A 22,412-nucleotide genomic window follows, 5' to 3' on the forward strand; every position below is an offset into this window, starting at 1 on the left:
CCTGGGCCTGCACTCAGGCTCCCTGCAGTGGCAGGGTTGCCACGAAAGCCTCCTGAGTCCCCCATCAAGGTGTGTGACACCCCTAGGAAGGTCCCTGGCTCCTCTGAATTTGAAGCACACAGTGGCACGCACTGATTCTTGGACAAGTTCAAAGGGATGTGATGTATCCTCTCTCAGGCTCCCAAGGCCCGGAACCAGCCGGGATGGCAGAGAAGTGGCTCGGAAGGAGTGGGAGGTGGGAGTCTCCAGGAGGGACAGAGGTGAGATTCTAAGGTATGACACTGGGGGCTGGCTCTCCGAGTCCCTTGCTTTCCACCTTGCCTCTTGCCCCTGCTGCACTCACCTGGCCTCACATGAGTGGAGTTCAGAGTGTCTTCACCTGGGTACATGAACTGCCCCCTGCCCAGGATTTCATAAGACCCCGATAATTATAAACAAAATGCTGGTGGCAGTCCAGATTTCTGGGGTAAGTGGACCTACTCAGAGTCGCTTCTTGCTCCTGCAAGACTTACTTTACAAAACCATTCGTTCATTCATTCCTTTTTTTTTTTTTTTTTTTTTGACAATGCCCCACGACATGGGGGATCTTAGTTGCCTGACCAGGGATCGAACCCGTGTCCCCAGCATTGAAAGCGTGGAGTCTTAAATACTGGACTGCCAGGGAAGTCCCCATTCATCCATTTCTTTAAGAGGTAACTTTTGAGCACCTGCTATGTGTCAGAGACTGGTCTGGGTGCTTGGAATTTATCACTCTGGGCCCTCATGGAGCTTAGACTCTTTCCAGAAGTACAAGGTTCTCCCACAGTTGATGTCATGATTAATTAATTTTGACTGTGCCAAGTACTCTGCAGGAGAAGTCTCAGGGGCTGTGTGAGCATATTATGGGGACACCCAGTCTATAGGGGGGGACATCTGAAGGGAACCCCTGAGGAAGGGACACGTGCAGAGTGATGGGAAGCCGAGGTCTGGAGAGGTCACCTCCCCACGTCTCCCACCTTGTAGGTGCTAGGAGCAAGCAGAGTCCGCAACAGGTGCGCCACCAGCATCAGGGCGCCTGGGCTCCGCCACCAAGCATCTTTCCCACTGTCCACTTCTGTCTCATTTCTCACTCTCCCACCCACTAAAGGCCTTAGTCCCCAGCTTCCGAGCTCAACCTGAGGCAGCTATGAGCAGAGAAGATGGAATATTCTACTCCATTCTACCGTGGGAGGTGGGTCAGGCACAACCTCTGACTTCTGGAACTTTGTAAAGCGAAAAGATGTTTCACGAACAGGCAGGACAGCCTCAAGGTTCAACATTCAAAAGGCAAAAGGTACAGATGAACTGTGACCTTCTACAGTTACCCTTCCTCCTGTGGTATCTGGGGCATTTTTTTTTTTTTTTTTTTTTTGTACAGATCAAAAGATGCCTGTGAAGTGGTGAGCTTCAGGCTGAACGAAGCCCACAGATGCATTGGTTGACCTGTACAGAATTTAACATTTTTGAGACAACATTTAAAAATCTGGCAATTTCACATCCACATTTGAATTGGGGGCTTTTGGGGAACAATCTGGCAGGTCTGGTGGGCCCTCTAGATGGGACCTGGGCTCTCCAGCTCAGCACAGCCCACCACCCAGGATGGCTGCCCTCCCCCCACTCCCCTCCTGCCAGGAGCTGTAGGCATGGATGTGGCAACTCTACCTGGCTTCTGTCTTCCCGCCTCTCTAGGCTAAGGGGTAAGAAGGACAATTGACTTTGGGGGATTTCCTTTGAGTCTCTTTCCTAACTTCCAGGAGACTGGAAGTAAATCAAGCCTGAGCCTGGGAGTCCGGAGCCTCTTCTCCCACCTGCTGGGGCCTGGTCTGATTTGGCCTCATCTCAACAAGGAGACTTGTCGTGCTGGAGACTCTGGTGCCAGTCCTGGGGCACACCTAGCCTGTTGCTTCAAAGCATCGTGAGGGCTGGGCAGGGAGAAGCAGAGGAAGGTGGGGCAGGGTGGGGTTTTGCCAGGAAGCCCCCGCCCCCGCCCCAGCAGCTCACCTCCGCCACCCAAGTGGCTCCCGGGGAGCCTGGGATTCCCTGGGACATAACTGGCCACAGGCCGCCGTGTCTCCCCACGGGCTGGGCTGCTGGATCACAAGGAGGCCTGCAGCTCCTGGTTGGGGTGGCGCTGGCTGCCTGCCACACCACAAGAGGCTGAGATTCCCCTGAAGCTGAGAGCTGCATTTATCTCTCACCGGGACAGAGATGCAAACTGGCTTGCTCTGCCCAGGAGGCATTTCCAGAAATTTGGGCTCTGACTTCTTGCTGATGAAATGCCAGATTATCCCGGGCCTCTTTGTGGCAAGGGAGCCATTGAGCAATACGTATTTTGTTTTGCAGATGACAAGATTTTTGACACTGAAAAGTTTAAATGACAAATGCAAGAACCTTGACCGCTTCTCCACCCCTACCAGCGAGGTTGCTGGTTTGAACTCAGTGCTTGGCCAGTTTGTTCTTCACAACCCGCAACTCCAACTTTCTCAGGTCCCTGGTGCCAGAAGACCTCATCTCTCCATGTTTTAGGGCCATACAAGCCCGGTGGGGCCCATGCCAGGTCCACTGCTGCAGCCTAGGGAAAAGCCATTTTCTGAAACAGATGTTGGCAAACTATGGTGCAGGGCTGGCAGGATGCTTTTGTAAATAAAGTTTTATTGAAAATACAACCACACTCATTTCTACTGCTTGTGGCTTTTGCACCAGACTTGAGTAGTTGCCACTGAGACTGGCCCCCAACGTGTGAACTATTTACCACTGAGCCCTTTAAGACAACATTTGGCACTCTCTGCTCTGGGGGAACAGAAGCCTGTCTCATGCCAGGGAGGACTGGGGTTAGGTCTTAGTTTTGGGGAGGAAGAGTATCAAGAGCTGGAAAAGATCAGGGTGACAGCTCAGTGGGGAGAGCATATCCCAGGGAGAATGAAGGCAGGAAAAGGGCTGATGGCCTGAGGGGAGACCGAGGGCTCTGTGAGCTGCCACATTTGCAAAGTGATCTGTGGCAGCAGGTCAGTAAAATCCCAGGAGGCCAAACCACCGTCGCCCCACCCTTGGTGGAAAAGCACAAACTGGCCGGTTCCCTCCTGCAGCCGGGAGGCTCCAGAGCTCACACCTCCTGCCATGCATGCATTTATCAAACCAGCATGAATGAGTCGGCTTCTGGTGCCAGGTCCTCTTCTGGGTGCTTGCTGGAAGACCCTCGCTCACAAAGCAAGCTCTGGAAGGAGGGGCCTTCCTCTTACACTGGCGTGATTTTCGGTCCAGGGAGTGAATCACAGGCAGTGAGGCACGGGCCCTTGGCTCAGGATTTCCTGGTGTTTCCTGCCTGGGAGAGCAGCCCCACTATCAGGGGCAGCAGCCCACCACTCCCTGACGTCAACTCTCCTTTTCATGAATGGGTTTCCTTTTCCGTTTGGATGATCTCGGTCATCAGTCCATCGACCCTGTCATTCTCACCCTGGCACCTCCTGTTTGGGAAGAAGCAAGCAGACTAATGAGAAGGCAGTGGGTGCAGACAGGAGGATGAGGGGGACTCAGCGGATGGGCTTCCGAGCCACCGAGGGGTTTCAGAGGACAGATGCTTTCTCGCCTGGGGTCATCAAGGTGTGACTTGAGAACTCCCAGCAGCTGTCGTCATGTCTGTCCAGACTGCCTGTCCTCCAAGCAGCTTGGGGGTGCTCCCAGGCAGACTTTCTGGGCCACCTGTGTTAGCTGAGCGTGACTTATCTCCTCTACTTATTCTCCCCAACTAGCCCAGATGAGACTTCTTGGAGGAAACAGTGTTTGTGTGCTGTCATCATGTAAAAATGTAACCATCTAAAAAATTGCTCAATCCCTGAAAACCATTATTTAAAATTTTTGCAACTCTAAATGTGTGTGTTGTAGGGCAAAGTCATAATTGCCTCACTCTGGTTGTAGCTCTGAGTGTTTCAAAGTAGCCAGGAAGGCCAGAGGCTCTCGGTGTGTGGCTTCAGAAAGGACTGGGGTCATTGTCTGCTGTTTATACTTAATGTAAATACTCCTTAGTTTAACTTATGGTACTGTCAATATCTCTGTGTGCTACTATAGTTTACTTTAGATCAGAAATTCCCAGTGGGATGGTACTATGGTTGTTTGTCTCAATACCTCACCCAGCAAAGCATCACATTGCGAAAAGAAGCTGCCAGCTCTTTTCAGGATGGTTAGGATGCTCCTGTGGTCCTCGTGGTACTCATTGCCCAGCATCATGGTGCAGCCATTCAGCACCTTGACCCTGCAACTACCCTGTGCCAGGCAAGGTGCAAAAGTGGAACCAAGCAAGGGATAGTTTCATTCTAGTTCCTGGAAATTAGGCAATTTGATGATTCACCACTTCTAACTTGGAAGAGTTGAATCAAATTCTGCCCTGTATTTGTAAAGCTATCTGAACTTAAAGGAAAAATTAAAATCTGAAGTACTTTCTGATTGTAAACAATTTGGAAACTCTTAAATAGCACCAAATAACCAATGTTAACATTTTGGTGTATTTAGTTTCAGTCTGTCTGTACCCACACTCTCAAATTTTTAACAAAATGGGATAAGCTCTATACTACTCTTTGAAATCTGGATTTTACTCTTAATTTCATTAACCATTTTTTTTTTTTTTTTTTTTTTGCGGTACGCGGGCCTCTCACTGTTGTGGCCTCTCCCGTTGCGGAGCACAGGCTCCGGACGCGTAGGCTCAGCAGCCATGGCTCACGGGCCTAGCCGCTCCGTGGCATGTGGGATCTTCCCGGACCGGGGCACGAACCCGTGTCCCCTGCATCGGCAGGCGGACTCTCAACCACTGCACCACCAGGGAAGCCCAACCATTCTTTTTTAAATAAATTTATTTATTTTATTTTTGCTGCATTGGGTCTTTGTTGCTGTGCACGGGTTTTCTCTAGTTGTGGCGAACGGGGGCTACTCTTCATTGTGGTGCGCGGGCTACTCAGTGCGGTGGCTTCTCTTGTTGTGGAGCACAGGCTCTAGGCGCACGGGCTTCAGTAGTTGCGGTGTGTGGGCTCAGTAGTTGTGGCTTGCGGGCTCTAGAGCTCAGGCTCAGTAGTTGTGGTGCACGGGCTTAGTTGCTCCGCGGCATGTGGGATCTTCCCGGACCAGGGCTCGAACCCGCGTCCCCTGCATTGGCAGGCTGAGTCTTAACCACTGTGTCACCAGGGAAGCCCTCATTAACCATTCTTTTTTTTTTTTTTTTTTTGGCCACACCGCGTGGCTTGCAGGATCGGCTTGTGAGATCTTAGTGCCCCAACCAGGGATTGAACCCCAGGTCCATGGCAGTAAAAGCACAGAGTCCTAACCACTGGACTGCCAGGGAACTCCCATTAACCATTCTTCTAGAACATACTTTTTTTTTTTTTTTTTTGGCGGTACTTGGGCCTCTCACTGTTGTGGCCTCTCCCGTTGCGGAGCACAGGCTCCGGACGCGCAGGCTCAGCGGCCATGGCTCATGGGCCCAGCCGCTCCGCGGCATGTGGGATCTTCCCGGACTGGGGCACGAACCCGTGTCCCCTGCATTGGCAGGCGGACTCTCAACCACTGTGCCACCAGGGAAGCCCGAACATACTGTTTTTTTTAATGAATGCATGGTCTTCCAACATAGTGATTTACCATTATTTAACCAACTCCCCAGTGTTGATTGCTTCCAGACTTTTGATATGAACAATGCTGAGATGAACATTCTTGTAGGGAAATAATTCATTTCCTCGGGTAATTTGTTGAAAGCGGAATTCGGAATGTTTTGTATCCTGTGTGTCCATATCCTTTTAACCACACAACACCTCCCCTCCCCGCCATAAGTAGGATACCATTATCTCCTACAGCTTTTCCAGTTTCCAAGTCCCAGCCTATGTGGAGCCTGCCAAGGAACCACGTGATACAAATGAGAGTCATCCGTTACCTTTTAAAATCAGCTACAAAAAAAGTGTTCTTGGCTGTAGGAATGAGCTCCTTCAGCCTCTTTGGCCATGGAGCCGTAGTTCCCAGGGGCGGGTTACAGCATGTGTATGCATTTGGGTGCATGGGGAGGATGGAGGGGTCTTTACTGCACCTAGACTGGGTGAGCTGCTCTGTGCCCTGGAGCTGCAGGCCCGGGGCTGACAAGGTGAAGGATGGTCCCGCCTGGGTCTGGTGGGGATTTTCCGTTCTCAGTGCGCCCGGGTGAGTCAACGGACACCCACTTCTGTACATCTTAGCTAACACCTTCGAGCAGGGGCTCGGCCTGTCAGGTCCAGCCTGAACTTGGTCGTGGGGTCTGACAGGTGATGTCTCTCACTTTCCACCCCCATCCGGTATCGAGACCGAGTCAGGGGATGCTGGTGCCCACGCCCTGCTCCTCCACGGCCTGGCCCCTACGCGCAGCACACCTGCGCCCCCCTGGCGGGAGACGGAGGCTGCGGGGTGGGTCCGCCTCCCCTCGAGGCTCCCGCGCGCAGCCCGTGTCCGCGCGCGCGGTTGTCAATAAAGTTCTCGCGCGCCGGAAGCGGAAGCGGCGAGTCTCCATGGCGGCTGCGGCTGCGGCGGCGGGGCCCGTGTTCTGGAGGCGGTTGCTGGGCCTCCTCCCTGGCCGCCCCGGGCTGGCCGCTCTCCTGGGGCGCCTGTCCGACCGACTCGGCAGGAACCGGGACCGCCGGCGCAGGAGGTGAGAGAGCGGTGGGGCTGAGGGCGCGCCCGGCCCCGACCCTCATTCCGCGCTCCCGGCGTCGCGGTGAGCTCTCCGTGTCCCCGCGCGCGGGCCCGCCCGGCCCCCGCAGTCCCGCCTCGCCGCCGGGACTCCCCTTCCCGGGGAGGGGGACCCCGCCCGAGGTCGGTCGGGGCGGCCCGGGGCTGCGGGGGCTGAGCCCGGCCTCCGGCCTCCGTACTCGTACGCTGGAGCGAAGGGGCTGTGTGTGCACACCCGGGGCGGGGGGATGAGTTCGTGCGTTGCTTTGGGCTCCGGGGTGTGTGTGTTGGAGAGTCTTCGCGAGAGACACTGTTTGGGTCCGGAGGGGTCTTTTCCTTAAGTAATCCTAGCAGCGAGGTGACTTGACGGGAGTGAATCAGCCCTGCTGGGATTCTGTGCCTGCAGCATTTCTCACATCCTGCCAGAGAGGGCTGTGAAGCAATCCTGAGTCAGGAACACTCAGGCCAGGGAAGAGGAACCACTTGAAACCCCTTTTACACTTTGCAAAGGGCCTGTGTTCTGGAAAAGTACTGAAGTGAGTTATGGAAATAGTGAAGTAGGCTTTGAAGCAGTTCGTTCAGGCAGTGGTCTTTCGAAGTAAACATTTGCCAAGTACATGGTGACCTAAGAGGCCTGCTGCTGTTGCTAATATTTAAAAAAAAAAAAAAGACTTATGTGCAAATAGTTTCTTGTTGGAGAGACTCGGGCCTTACACTTGTTTCTTGAGAAAAAAAATCTTGGAACTGCGTCTTTTTGCAGAGTTTGCGCCTTAGATTTTTATCTGCTACTAGGGTGAGATGTGATCCTCTGGCCTTTGGTAGAGAGATCTGTGGTCCAGTCATGTGTGCTGATTCTAGGTATGGAAAGGAACTTGCTTCTTATTGGGTTACTTTGGAAGATTTTCAGCAAAAATTCAGGTTTGACTTAGGGGAACTTTTTGTGATAGAATCAGCCCAGGACGGAACTCTTGGAAGCTTACTGATCAGAACGGCTTTAAGTTTCACATCAGTGAACCCGGTGGGAGTGGCGTGTAGAAGAGGTGGCCTCTGTTCTCTGTAACGGGTGCTTAGCAAAGACCTGTTTATTCCAGTGGGTAGTGGAGTCAGATGACTTCTACGTCCTGGTATCAAACCACTGAGAAATTTGGTTTAAAGTTTCAAAAAATGTTCTCAAGGACGAGATGTTTAGGCCATTTTGTCATTTCCCTTGTATGTATTTAAACTATACAGAAAAGCACTTCATGATTAATCACTGTTTAACATTGGCGTTGATTACTAAAGGCTGTTGGGGCAATCGCCACAAATTCTTTTAAGAAAGACATTTCTCTTGAGTGTTTTTCTGTGGGGGGGGGAGGGCAGTGTGGCCGTGGGGATAGTCTAAATTGACTTCTTAAAAGTCTTTTTTGCAACTAGCGATAGTGGATGCAGGACTTGTGGCTCCATATTTCTTCTTAAGTTGGTTAAGGCTCTGGGTCAAAAATTAAACCAGGAACTCAGTTAAATCACAGACATAGAAACACAAATGTCAGAAATTTGCGTCTTATAATCCTTGGAGGTGATGCCTATGCTAGGACAGAGGATAAATGTTTTGAGCAGTATTACTACAGTACTGTGGGGTTCTGACCCTTTCTTTGCCTTATTTGGTTTGCAGATTTTTTCTGCTTGTCTGTGGCCTGGGTGTTTGGGGTTACTCATGTCTGTATGGCCACTCACCTCCAGTGGCTGCTGACTTTCGTTTCTTCTCCATTGTTCAGTTGCACCAACCAATTCCTCATTCCCCGAATGATGTGGTTTCTTGTAACTCTGATCATTGATTCATTGATAATAGTTCTGTGTAGCCATGACCTTATTTTAGATTTTAGCTTGCCAGTCTGACTCAACTGTTCAGTGCCTGGTGAATCCTCATGACTAGCAAGGCGAGTGGTGAGAGGGAACAGTTCTTTACTGCAGTGGTTTCCTTTCAGTTATAGAGACAGCCATAGTGACAGAGAAGTCTATTTCAAATTACTTCTAGGGGCTTCCCCGGTGGAGCAGTGGTTAAGTATCTGCCTGCCAATGCAGGGGACGCGGGTTCGAGCCCTGGTCCGGAAAGATCCCACATGCTGCGGGGCACCTAAACCCGTGCGCCACGGCTACTGAACCTGCGCTCTAGAGCCCGTGAGCCACAACTGCTGAGCCCGTGCACCTAGAGCCCGTGCTGCAACAAGAGAAGCCACGGCAATGAGACGCCCGTGCGCCGCAACGAAGAGTAGCCCCCCACTCACCGCAACTAGAGAAAGCCCGCGTGCAGCAACGAAGACCCAAAGCAGCCATAAATTAATTAATCAATTAAAAAAAATTACTTCTAATTAGTGATTTGGAAAGACTGCTGTTATTTCTTAAGCAGGCATCTGACTCATTATCATGGACAGCTGGATTCATTCACTTATTCAGCATGCGTGTATGGAGCACTGCTGTGCTGTGCTAGGTACCAAGGAAACATACATAGTCCCACCTTCATGGTGCTCAGACCCATAAACAGCCAATAGTAAAGTAAGGTAGGAAAGGTCATGGCAGCACTAAGGCACGCCTGGAAGTCACAGAAGGCTCCCTGGCGGTGATGATCTTGGAGCTGTGTTTTGGAGGCGTGTAGGAGTAGGCTAGGTGAGGAAGTGGGTGGGGAGCCAGTGTTCAAGGAAGGATGGTGAGTGATGTAGGTTGATGGTGGCAGCAGTGGAAAGCAGCTCTGAGGTGCCACAGGTACTCAAACCGTTTCCAGGGGCCAGCTGGGTACTGAGGAGGGACAGGAGGGAGAGAGGAGCTGGGCTGAGACCGAGCGAGGCAAGCTCTGAGAGTCCCTGTACAATTTCTCCTGATAATGGTCTAGGCCTGAGGGGGTGGGGCTTGTATGAAGTCATGGACAGTGGGAAGAGAAGAGAGGGCTGGACTGGAATCAGCTCTGGTGGGGGTTGTGTAGGGGGCTGCTGAGGAGGTAGGTCATGTTTCTGACTTGGGTGACCACATGGATGGTGGCTTGCTTCACTAAAACAGGGAGCGAGAAAGAGGACCAGGTTTGGGGGGTGCCGATAAGGTGAGTTCGGGGCATGTCCGTTAGTATCCAGGTGGGCCCAAGTGGAGGCGCTCTCTGTTCAGGTGAAGGGCAGGTCCGGTGCTCAGGCGAGGAAGACAGAAACTTCAGGTAGTTTCTTGGAGTCATCAGACTACACAGAACTGACTTGTTATTTGGCGTATGAGACCTGGTGGAAAATGTGTCAAGAGGGCGTTAGTTCCTAACTGAGTTTGCTGCCATACAAGGAAATACTTTCTCTGTGGTCTCCTTTTTCTTTTTTTAAAACTATTTTCAATTTGAGCTATGTGTGCAGAAAAGTCTTTATTTTTGAAACCCAAGTTCTATTTTCTTTATTCTAGGTGTGTGTATGTATGTGTGTGTGTGTGTGTGTGTATTTGTGTGTGTGGGGGTGGTGGGGGTGGGGGTGGGGTGTCCTAACTTTCCTGAGCGTAAGAGGGAAACATAACCAGCAAACTGTTCTTTTTATTAGGTTTCCTTACCTTGTAATGCCAGCTCAACATACTCTTATTCAACTTCTTAGTGGTTTCTACTCTGAGGGACCACCAGATTTCCAGAAATTACTTTTTCTCTGAGTTTTCTGATGCTGGGACCCAGTCCTCCTTATTCATTAGAGTTCAGTAGCGCCACCTCTTGTATTATAGCAGTAGAATGGGTGGGAGGGGGGATATTTAGAATCAAAGCATGATTTGCCCAAATAATTCAAATTTGATCTTGCAGAGAATTAAAATAAGATTTGCAGCTGACTGACTTGTAAATTGTAGCTTTATTAGGTTCATATTAACCTGAGTACCCTCTGAGCACATTGCTGCTGCTGCTGAATTAGGCTCGTCAGTCAGCTGTGTGCTCGTAGATAGAAACTAGCCTGGGATTGAAGCCGTCTGATAGATAATTCCCTTGTAAACATGTGAGCTGAGTAATGTAAACGAGTCATTTTCACTGCCGGGAAAGTCAGGCTGGTTGCAGCAGTTTGGATTAGTAGAACGTGTGAGTGGGTTCTCGGCAGGCACTTGGCTATGCCTGGTGCCTTTGGCTGTGGAGGTGTGTTGTGGGTTATAAGTATATGTTAGGTTTCTAGCCCCTCGATGTAATCGACTTTCTTTTGGACAAGCCAAGAGGAGAGTCAGCGTGTTGCCACACGCTGGCAGCCCTGGCCTCGTGCTGGACTTGAGGGAGTTCAGCGGCCGTTGGTCTTCTGTGACCTACGGGAATTCACACTCATTTCCCTTACTTGGGTTTAGGTCTTGCGTTAGTCAGGAAGGGCTGCCTGCTGCTGGGGCTGCAGGAAGTCTCGTCCTTTCGTGTAGTTTTTCGAGCCTTTTTCAGGAAGTGTTATGACTTGGTCTTTTCTCATCACTTCACCTCTTTACGTTTAAATGTGTGTGACGGGGGGAGGGTGGGTTTTTCTTAAAAAGTAGTTTCTGAAAATATTGCAATCCGGAGAGCTCAGTTTCTTTTAAAACCTGCTTTCTTTTTTCGTCGTTTTGTACAGATTTGGGTGGGATACAAACCACAGAGTGTGTACTACGAATCTTATAGTCCCCAGAGAGCTCGTGGACCTTTAGACCATGACCCTGAGTGCAGGACACTTAATTAGTGCCCTGGCATGGTACAGGGGACAGAACTCTTGTGCCGTACCCGGTGGATTTGTGGTTAGTGTAGGAGATAGTCCTTCGGCATCACCGTTTTCTTCCTTCAAAGCCCTGCAGACCCTGTTTTGAAAAGACGCTAGGAGGTGGGCCTGCTTCCTCGTGTCCCATAGGGTGGGTGACACCACTGTAGCCCCGGGAGAAGCACCTGTGTCCTCTAAAGCCATGAGAGCTGTGCGGGGCCTGGTGGAGGTGAAGTGCAGACCCAGGTGGAATTCTCTGGTGTTGCCTTTCCTTAGTAGCACCTCCACTGCCCCCGTGAGAGCTCGGTTGGACCTCCAGGTGCACTGTTGTGCATCCTGACGAACGGAGAATGCAAGGTGTGGCAGTGTTTTTCCATGGAGCACTTGCAGCTTCAGAATGTTTGGTGGAATGGAAGACTCCTGTCTCTGCACACAAAGGAGAAATGCCTTCTCCCGTTTCCTGAAGCTTCCCTTGCACATAGCTGTGTTCGCGGCCTCTCAGCAGCTGTTCTGCTCTCGCTCTTTCGGTTTGGCTGGTACTCTGAACTCAAGTCCCGCTGCCGTCCTGTGCCTCTCATGAGTAGGGTGGGTGCATCGTCCTGTCTAGGGCAGGCTTCTGCTGTCCCTGCTTTAATGGTGGCCCCCGGACCACGGACAAGAGTGTTACTGCATGCTGTTCTTGGTCAAGGCAGTCCAGATACAGATTCCTTTTAGAGATGCTGGGAAGAAACTTCCCTCTCTTCCCCACTGCCCTCCCGCTCCATACTCACTGTGCTCTCCTAGCGTCACCCCCCATCCTCTCACCCCATTCCCCCAGGCCCCTCTCCAGGTGGAGGGAGTGGCCCCAGGTCAGGGGTCCTCAGCATTTAGGCCCAGCCCACTCTCCAGCTCAGGGAATTTGTCTGCAAATTTCACAGAAGCCCTAAATCATCTGGCTGAACCTTTCTCCAGAGTCAGGTGTCTGTGTGGGTGGTGGCTGGAGCCCACCCTTTGGAGAGGATGCTGTCAGTTTCACCTTCAGAATTGTGGGCTGAGGATTGTTTTGCACTGTTGTTGCTGCCTCTGCCACCGGCTGAGGGCTGTAGCAAAGTAGTGAGGCTTGCCTGAGTTCGAGTACCAGGGCGCGCCCCTGCCCGGGCCCTAGCTCTGTCCTCCAAACTTCCCTGATAATCCGGAGTAAGGGAGTGAGAGGGCGGCAGAACCTTACTATCTGGCCCCCCGGCCCCTGCCACTTCCTCCTCCCTATAACTAGAAATGGGAGCTAGTTGTTATCTAGAAAGAGATGATTCAGGGGAGTGCAGGCCTAGATGTGGAAACTGTGTGTGTGTTTGTTTAGTTCTCTAAATGGTGAGTGTGACAGCCCTGCTTTTTTTGTAGAGTAACCACAGCTCCCTGCCTCCTCCAGTCTCTTGGGGGTTAGGGTTTTGACCTGGGACAGCTGCCTGGAGGGGGGAATTGCTTGTGCAGGTGGTCAGCCCCTGGAGGCTGGGATTACTGTGCAGCAGGGGCCGTGGCTGGCACGGGGAGAAGTGTTTTCTGAGAAGATTCCCAGGCGTCCGTCATGGAAAGCGGGAACTCGCCCCCGTGGGGATCTGGCTGAGATGCACGGAGAACGTGGGCCCCTGCGCTGGCTCCCACGGGGACTGGCTGCTTCTGCCCCGGCCCAGGTGCTGCAGTTAGATTTTGAGGGTCTGGGGTCTGGATGTGGTCTCCCCACCTTTGCCGACCTTGTGGGGCCTTTATAAAACTCTGTGCTCCTTTTCCAAGCACCTTCCTCTTTGGAATGTGAGGTTACCCCTCGAGGGTTGGGTCTCCTCCACGATGAATCCCTGAAACCTAATTGGCTTTCAGTTCTTCTCCTCTCTAGCAAAAATAAACCTGTCAGTACACAGGTTAAACAGGAAGCAACATAAAAAAGCCCTCATCAGATCTTGGACTGAGGCCCTGATCTGGACTTGGACTGAAGCTTCCCAGGAGAGCTGCCCGACAGGCCCGCGACCTGCCTGCAGTGGCCCAAGGCCAAGCCTGTCCTGCCGAGCCCCTCTCCTGGGTGGCGGGGCCCGACCCCCGTACAGTCGCTGTGTGTCTTCTCTGGACTGACTGTTGAGCCCCTCTTGGGTTTTTCTGGCGCTGGTGGGTTTTGGCAGTTCCTGCCTCTTCCCTTTGCTCGCACCTCTCCTCGCCTGGGCCCCCCGCACTTCCTGTCTGAACCCCACCGGGTGGTCAAAGCCCATTTGGAGGGAGGGTGTTGTGAGGCCTCACCAGCAGCTCAGGCATCAGCAGCTCCCCTTTTTGGTCACTTGAAGCACATCCACCGTATGTATATTTTGACCTTTCCTTCATTAGCCTTAGCATTTTCTTTTGTGTTCTTAGATGATTTCAGGTGTGTACGCTGGTGAGGCCACCAGGTTTGTGGGCAGTGGTGCCCAGGCCGGCCGTGCCTCCCCCGTACACCATCGGTGCTCACATGACCACTTGGATTGAGGCCCAGGTTGGCACTTGCCCTCTCCTGGGTTGCTGTGTGCCAAAGAGGTGTTTCCTCATCTTCCTTTTTGGGAGCGGCTCTGAGTCTGTTGGCTCATCTGAAGAACGCGTGGGGACTGACTGCATGGCCTGGGTTGCAGGCGACACCCTGGATATTTTTTATATGGTCTGAGCGATAAGTGCTGTGAGATTGGGAGATCAGTTGATCTTACAGTGCTGTGGGGTTTTCCTCCTCAAACAGACTATGTTTAATTAATGAACGTTAGACTTTAGGCCCCCTTTGCGGCTTCACGTTGATAGATTGTTGCGCACCTTTCCCGTTCTCATGGTTTTCCGTTGGACTGAAGGCGCTCCCTCTCCCCTCTGGAAGGTAGCCTTGAGCACAGCAGGAGCATGGCCTCCACTTTGGGGAAATTGAGGCCGCAATCCCTTGTTTACCCGTCTAGGCCTTTCATTTGCTGCTTGTTACCCGGAAGCCAGAGGAGAAGTGTAGCAAGCTGATGCCTGGGAGTGTGGTCCCCACCTCTGCCCGGAGGCCCATGGTGAACCCTGGCTCCCCAGGGTCCAGACCTGGTGTCTTCCACCCGCTGACTAAACTTTTCTTGGCAATGAGTCGCCGTGACAGCCCGGTGGGCTTTCTGGGAAGCACAGCTGCGGGCCATCTGGCGTGTGTGTAGGGACATTCAGGAACCCTGGGAAGATTCAGTGTTTTATCAGGAGGCAAGTGAATGAAATCATCTTCCTGGAATTTGTGGCCCTTCAGGCCTTGGGGTGTTTAAGCGTCCTTTCCCTAGAGTCCCTCTTGAGGCCGTGGTGAAGGTCACACGCTGGAAAGGATTTTCCTGCTGCTCTTTGCTGGAAGTCAGATGAGGGGCTGGTCGGTGTGGGGCTCTGGGTGTGCACTGCCCTCCCCCGGCCCCCACAGGTGTCTTGTCATCTGGACAAAGATGAGGCTCAGCGGGCAGGGGACTGTTTACTGCGGTCTTGGCCTCAGTGGACGGGAACCAGCCAGAGACAGGGTGTGACCTCTGAGGAGAATGTGTCCAGGGGTGAAGGGGCAGTTGTCGTCACTGCTGGCCCCTCTTGAGGTGACCTCTTCCAGCGCCAGCTTTTCTCTCTGTATCCTAGTGTTAAAGAGAAAACTTAATTTTTTCTGGGTCCTTCCTTGAATAAAAGCCCATTTATCTCATCAGTCAGACAACCGGGGGTCTGGGTTGTACTCACCAGACTGAGACTAGACCTGCCCTTGCAGGCAACCTTTGGAGGCTTTCTGCGGGTGGGTTCATTGGGGGCATTAACCAGGCAATGGCTTTTCTGAGTTTACTTGTGGCTGCTCTAAATTTTGAGTTGTTTGGAGTCAGCGTAAAGTTTGGGGTTTATCCATAGGCTTTGGCAATTCTTCAGTTGCTCAACTTGTAGGGGCTGAAAAATTCTTTTACAGAGTTTGACTGGGGCTCACTTAAGATGGTCTAGGAAATCTGAAGTTTGCCCCCCCCACCGAAAAATTCTTATTTGCCCACAGGAGCTGAGAGAGACTTGTGAGGAAGTATTTGAGAAGTGTGACCCTTTGTATGTCTCTTTCCCCAGGCCACCATGGCTGTTGTTGGCTCCTCTACTGTCTCCAGCTGTCCCCCATGTCCCCTCGCCTCCTTGCTGCCTGTGTCCGGAGGCCGTGCATCGCTTCCAGTGGATCAGAAACCTGGTTCCAGAGTTCGGAGTCTCCAGCTCTCACGTCAGGGTGCTTTCTTCACCTGCAGAGTTTTTTGAGCTCATGAAGGTAAGTTGTGTCTAAGAGAGAGAGAGTCAGACATGGAATTAGAGGTTTGGGGGCATAAGGTTGGCCAGGTCCTGGGCTGAAGCACCTTCTGTTCTAGAAACTTTTGATGGCTGCTCAGCTTATTCCTGTGGGTTCCACCTGTTAGGTTTCAGCTTCACAGATGGCTGAGTTGAGCCGTGATCAGAAGCTCCCCTGGGTGGCTGATGTCTCAGGTGGAGCAGCTCAGAGCTTGTGGGCACTGAGGGTCAGGTCCTGGGTTTTGGTTCTTGTGACAGATTAATTCCCTTCGTTCCATGTTGGAGATGTAGGCTAGACGGGAGGTTAGTGAGAGCTTGGGGACCTCAGCAGGCACGTCCCCTCTGAGGACGTCTGGGAGGGAACGAACCTCATTCTGGTTAGGGCATGGCACACTCCTGCCCCGGCAATGTCTCCAACACACAGTAGCTCCATAAAGTAGACGATAGGAAATGGAGACATAATGACCTATGGATGGGATTTGATATGTAGGAAGTGGCCGGGAGCCTCTCAATTCAGTGGAGAGTATTTACAGGTAACTGGAAAGTCTGGATGTCTGGTTTTAGGTCTCGTGATCCTGGTTCTTTTCCGTAACTCTGTCTAAAGTTTGTACCTTCTCTCTCTTGGTAGAGATGCTAAACTTTGCATTTGGGGGGTTCAACTTTCAATACATTAGTCAGGTGTTCATGCCACGTCTAGTTATTTGTGGTTAAACTGCTCATCGGAATGAAGTAATTAAACGCTAATTAATTTTTAGTTACATGAATTCTGAGTTTGTATTAATTCAGTGATGTTAGAATTAAGGTATGATACGGTCAGGAGAAGTGCTGGGACATAACAGGAAATATATGTAGATGTTCCTTTTTCTGCACAACAAACTCTAGTTCATTTGAATGCTTGCACATTTTCTCTCCTTTGCCCTGTTGTTCTGTAGATCCACTCTTAGCTTAATTTCCGGCTGGCTTATTCCAGTATGGTGTGTGCGTGTGCGCGTGTGTGTGCACGCACGCATGCTCTCCCTCACTTCCCTGCCCTGCTTGACTCTCCTGTGTGTCCTTGTTTGTGTAGAACTGATGCTGAGGCTGTTTGCTCTTTACTCCTACTTGGTTCTCTGCTTGGCTTGAAGAAACAGGTTTTTCAAAGGAGGTGGTTCTTAGTGTCCCAATCAACTCCGGGTGAAGGATGGACTGAGTCTCCACGTGGGGGTCCACTGGCCTGGAGGTGAGGCCACACGGCACACCTGCCCGGGGTGGGTGGAGCTGTGACAGCCAAGAGGGACGCGCGAGGGGCTCAGCCCAGCAGGCCAGGAAGAAGCCGAGGCCACCGTTCCCTGCCTTCTGCACTGAGTCATGGGCGGGTTCTCCGGCACGTTCTGTGTGGAGCGGGATGTGTTTCTTCCTGGGACAGAGTGGCCCGTGTTCCCTGAGAAGAGAGTGCAGCGTGGTTTCTGCCTGGGCCCAGGCCTTCGTGACAGCTGAGCTTGTACCAGAGGACCTGGCGCCATGGCAAACAATTGCATAGACTTTTGCTGCCCGAACTTGATTGCCTCACACCTTACTTGTTTTCCTCTCTTTCCTGTCTTCATACTCACTTTCCCCACAAGCAGCCATCTGAATAAATAACAAAACGAAGGCAACAGCAAACATAGGAAATTCTTTTATTTGTTCCTTGCATATAAGCCTTTCCCAGTGGTGTGTTGGTGTGTTTATCTAGTCAAGATGCCCCTCTTCCTCCGTCGACGGTGCAGGCTGTGGGGGCCATGTGGGAAAGCCAGCAAGTGTGTGTGTCCTGCCTCCCCGGTGCCCTCGCCAGCTTGCCCTGAGGGTGGTGCTGCCCTTCTTTCTGCTCTTGACCTCCTCTGGGGCCTGGCCGCGTGTGTGAGGGGTCCGGTGTCCTCCCATGGCTGGAGCAGGTCTAGGGAGAGGACGCTGGCTATTGGGACTGACACATCATCTTTGAATGTTGGTGTGTTCTGTTTGTGTGTCTAGCTAGGTACCTGTCTGTCTGCATCTCAAAACTGTTGCATGCTTGGGACTTCCCTGGTGGCACGGTGGTTAAGAATCCGCCTGCCAATGCAGGTGACACGGGTTCGAGCCCTGGTCCGGGAAGATCCCACATGCCACGGAGCAGCTACGCCTGTGCTCCACAACTACTGAGCCTGTGCTCTAGAGCTACTGAGCCCACGTGCCACAACTACTGAAGCCCGCACGCCTAGAGCCCATGGTCCATAACAAGAGAAGTCACCGCAATGAGAAGCTCGTGCACCGCAATGAAGAGTAGCCCCCGCTCTCCACAGCTAGAGAAAGCCCGCGCGCAGCGACGAAGACCCAACGCAGCCAAAAATAAACATAAATACATTTATTAAAAAAAATTACATGCTCATTATAAAACCCCAGCTGTGCAGACGGGGCTGGAGTGCAAGTTTGCCCCCGCACTCCCTCGTCGGGCTCTGCTCCCTGGACACACACATGCGCGCACGTGCGCGCGCGCACACACACACACACACCCCCACCCATACAGGGGTGCATGGGGTGGTGACGGGGGAGCACGGTTTACGTTCTGTTCAGTGATTTTCTTCTGTCCCTGCAGTGCACTGTGGACATCCCCTCAGGTCAGTGTGCACAGACCTTCATTCTTTTCGTGGCTGTGCCGTATCTTATAGCATGGCTAGATCATGCCTTACTTTCAGGCTGAGTATTTTAAATTAGGGGTGTGGGTCCTTATCTGGTAGGTTACCACACACATTTGGGGGTTGCTTTAAATATTAATTGGTGAAGATACAGGATAGTTCAGCTTGGAGTGTTATTTGCCTCCAATACCAAAGGACTGTATCTTTCTCAGTGAACTGTGAAAATGGTGATTATGAATTTTGAATTGTTTCTTCTCTTCAGGGGCAGATAAAAGTAGCCAAGAGGCGGGTCGTGATGGCGTCCCTCTACCTGGGGACAGGTCCTTTGGAACAGGAACTGGTAAGGTTTAAGCAGGGGTGGTCCTACTGGCAGTAGTGAGTCACCCTAAAGCCTCGGGCTGCGCAGAGCCGTGGAGCTGGGGTGGAGCCGCCCTCCTCGGCCTGCGTCTCAGGCCAGGTTTTGTTTTTGTTGCCCCAGATTCTGGGCACATCAGGAGGATCAGCCAGGGGTGCAGGGAGATGTGATCCTGGGCCTTCTGACCTCGCTGGCCCGTGTCCTCCTCACCCTGCACAGGGGCCGTAGGCCGTCTGTCTGCCAAGCTGGGGCTCCCGAGAATTGTGACCCGCAGGCCAAATCTGGCCACCGCCTATTTATGTGTGGCCTATGGGCTAAGGATGGTGTTCACATTTTCTTTTTTGAAAATTAATTAATTAATTAATTAATTAATTTTTGGCTGCGTTGAGTCTTTGTTGCTGCGCGCGGGCTTTCTCTAGTTGCAGCGAGTGGGGGCTACTCTTCCTTGTGGTGCGTGGGCTTCTCATCGCGGTGGCTTCTCTCTTTTTTTAAAAATAAATTTATTTATTTATTTAATTTTTGGCTGCGTTGGGTCTTTGTTGCTGTGCTCAGGCTTTCTCTAGTTGTGGTGAGCGGGGGCTGCTCTTCATTGTGGTGCGTGGGCTTCTCATTGCAGTGGCTTCTCTTATTGCGGAGCACTGGTTCTAGGCACGCGGGCTTCAGTAGTTGTGGCTCGCGGGCTCTAGAGCGCAGGCTCAGTAGTTGTGGCGCACGGGCTTAGTTGCTCTGCCCGTGTGCCACAACTACTGAGCCTGCGCTCTAGAGCCCGCGAGCCATGACTACTGAAGCCCGTACACCTAGATCTTCCCCCATGTGGGATCTTCCTGGACCAGGGCTCAAACCTGTTTCCTCTGCTTTACATTTTCAATGTTTGGCAAAAGGTAAAAGAGGAGTAGTAATTGTGTCACATGAAAAGCATGTGAAATTCAGATTTCTGTGTCCATAAATAAAGCTTTATTGGAACATAGTGACTCTCATTAATTTTTGTTTTGTCTATGGATGCTTTCTTGCTACAGTGGCTGAACTGAGTAACTGTGACAGGGACCATCTGACCTGCAAAGCCCAAGATATTTATTATCTGGTCCTTTATAGAGAAGGCTTTCTGAGTCTGTATTAGACAGAGGAACCAGCATTGCAGGTCGAGCTGGCCGTTGCTTTTGCCCAGGGCTGGTGTCGGGTGCGGGTCTGCAGCCAGCCTGGCTCCACCTAGACTTGCTGTCATGCCGTTCTTGTCCCTTCCAACGAGACATGCGGGGCTGGGAAGGAGCAGACGTCACCCGTTGTGCAGCGGGTGCTTCCTGTAGGACGAGCCCAGCGCAGAATCTGTAGGTTGAGCTGAAGTGAGTGTGAATGAGGTCGTTGTGTTGTCGGAGTCCCTGGATGGCTTTCTACTGTGAGGGAGTGAGATGGACCCTTGCCCATGGCAAGTGTTGTTTCTTGGTTTGCCTTGTTCAGAAACCCCCAGGGCATAGCTGGAAGAGAACAGGGACTGTGTAGGGGGCGAGGGGGAAGGGTGGGGGGCAGGAGAGAGCCCACCCCTTCCCTTCCTGTCTGAGGAAAGGCTGCCCCGCTTTCAGGACGTGCTCTTAGCTGCCAGCTTGGGAAGCGTGTTTGTTCTCCTGGGAGAAGAATGCCACATCCAGCCTGTGGAGAGTGGCAGTGGGCAGGTTGTGTCTTGGATTTGTTCATTCAGCAAATATTTACCGAGTGCTGTCCGTGTGTGGGGTGCTGTTTGTTGTGTGCCTGTAAGGATGATCCATTGGAACGTGTGTGGGAGCTGGTGTCTTAGTGTTTTCAAGAGCGGCGAGGTCCAGACCCTTGGGCACCGCGTCCCTGACCCCCCGAGCCCTCATCCTGCCAGGCCCGGGCCGCAGATGCCGTGTCTTCGGATTATGGTTCCCGCGGTGGCCTCAGGCGAAGAGGTTCTGCAGCGTTGGCTTCTGGGCAAGCGTGGCTGGCGTGTGCGTGTACGTGCTTGTGTATATGTGTGTGTGTTCAAAGAGGACCGTGGGGGCATTTGCTGACAGGTTGGTTCATTTCTTTAATATATAACCATCTTTTCAGATCTTTCATCTCTGTTCTCTTGGGGTCTTTTCTTGGCAGGTGGATTGCCTGGAAAGCACTCTAGAAAAGTCACTCCAGGCGAAGTTTCCTTCCGACCTCAGGGTGTCCATTCTCTTAGACTTCACGCGGGGCTCAAGAGGTAGGTCTGACGCCCTCCCTGGCCCCCTGATTCTTCCTCGTTCAGGAAGAACGAGGAATTACACCCTCACTGCCCTGTCCTCAGCCAGCAGCAAGGCTATTTGAAGCCCATCTGGGCTGGCCCAGGACGGCCTGTCCGTCAGGATTCTGTCTGCGGCAAGTGACCGACAGTCCAAGTAAAAATGACTTTGGGAAAAAGAGAATTGTTTTGACTTCCACGTCTGACCTGGTTCGGGTGGGTCGTGATCTGGGGCTTGGACCTCGGGGCTGGCTTCATCCTCTGGCTCCTTGCGGCAGCCTCTGGCAGTCCCAGGCCCGTCTTGCCGCATCTTGTCTGTTGGAAGAGCATCTGCTCCCCTCGCGGTCAGCCTGGAGCTCCTGCGCAGCCTGCCTTGGGCTCCGTGCTGGGGCTCCCAAGTGTGCTGACCGGCCCAGCCTGGGCCTGCGCGCCTCCCCAGAGCCGGGGTGGACAGAGCCATCTTCACCCAGAGCAGAAATGTGAGAGCGGGGTTGGATGGTGCCCCCGGGAGGAGACTGGGCGCAGTTACCAGGAGGCGGGTAAATGGGTGCTGTGGGGCTGGAAGAGCGGATGTCCGCTCCGCGGGCTGCTCAGTCCTGCCCTGAGATGTGGTGGGTGTCCGGGTAGAAGCTGTCCTGGAGCCCCTCTGGCTGAAAACAGCCCCCGGCGGTCTGACTTGGACGGCTGCGCAGGCCCTTGGTGGGTGGCGCTGCACTGGCGGGCTACGTGTTGTTCCTGGTGTGACTCTGCCGTCCTTTTCCTCCTGCTCGCCCGCGTCTTCAGGAAGGAAGAACTCTCGCACGATGCTGCTCCCACTCCTGCAGAGGTTTCCAGAACAGGTCCGAGTGTCCCTCTTCCACACGCCTAACCTCCGTGGGCTCTTCCGGCTTCTCATCCCCGAGCGCTTCAACGAGACCATCGGCCTGCAGCACATCAAGGTGTACCTCTTTGACAACAGCGTCATCCTGAGCGGGTGAGGTGGCTCCCTTCTCTCGGGGTCTCCAGGGCAGAGACCAGCAGGACGCGGAGAAGGGAAGGTCCGTCCCCGCAAGCCTTCGAGGGCCTGCTGCTACGTGTTCAGTCTGGTCGCCTGGCCCTCCCGGCGTCTTCCCGGTGTCCTGTCTGCCACGGAAGCTGGAAGCCACGAAGGGCGACTGAAAGCTGGCCGTGGTTTACTGAGCCCTTACTCTGTGTTTGCTCCTGGGTGCGCCCCTCGTGTACTGTCTCAGCTCATGCTCGCTGTCACCCCGCGTGGTCTTTCCCTCACTTTGTACACAAGAAACCCGGGAGGACAAATAACTTTGTCAGGCAGGGCCGGGTGGGAATCCAAGCCCTTTGGGGGACACTGGGGCCGAGCCCGAGTGGTGCTTGGCTCTGTAAGTGTCCGCATCTCCTTTCGGTGGTCAGCTCGGTGAGGGGACGGCCTTGCGGTCACTCCTCTGTGTCACCTTAGTGTCACTCGCCCATCTCTCGTGAGCAGCCAGGCTCAGTAGCTGTTTGTTTTATTTTATTTCATCTATTTATTTATTTATTTATTTTTGGCCGCATTGGGTCTTCGTTGC

General features: G+C 52.7%; 1 protein-coding gene across 7 annotated transcripts in view; it reads left to right on the forward strand.

Moving 5' to 3' along the window:
* The window catches only part of PGS1 (phosphatidylglycerophosphate synthase 1), a 57,040-nt gene that overhangs the window by 5,435 nt on the left and 29,193 nt on the right, over positions 1-22,412 (forward strand). For 5 of the 7 annotated variants that reach the window (XR_014013956.1, XR_014013957.1, XM_081218822.1 and 2 more), the window contains exons 1-5: positions 6,513-6,670; positions 15,441-15,630; positions 18,537-18,614; positions 20,733-20,832; positions 21,634-21,823. Coding sequence is in view for 5 of the 7 variants with exons in the window: in XM_081218822.1 (XP_081074948.1) it covers positions 6,531-6,670; positions 15,441-15,630; positions 18,537-18,614; positions 20,733-20,832; positions 21,634-21,823 (698 nt within the window). In the remaining 2 variants the exon portion in view is untranslated. Of the gene's footprint in view, positions 1-6,512; positions 6,671-15,440; positions 15,631-18,536; positions 18,615-20,732; positions 20,833-21,633; positions 21,824-22,412 lie in introns of those variants that run through there. The other 2 variants (XM_081218826.1, XM_081218824.1) reach the window with 2 other exon arrangements.

Source organism: Mesoplodon bidens, assembly GCF_964165515.1.
Source record: "Mesoplodon bidens genome assembly, chromosome: 19".
In the NCBI taxonomy this organism is placed as follows: Eukaryota; Metazoa; Chordata; class Mammalia; order Artiodactyla; family Ziphiidae; genus Mesoplodon; species Mesoplodon bidens.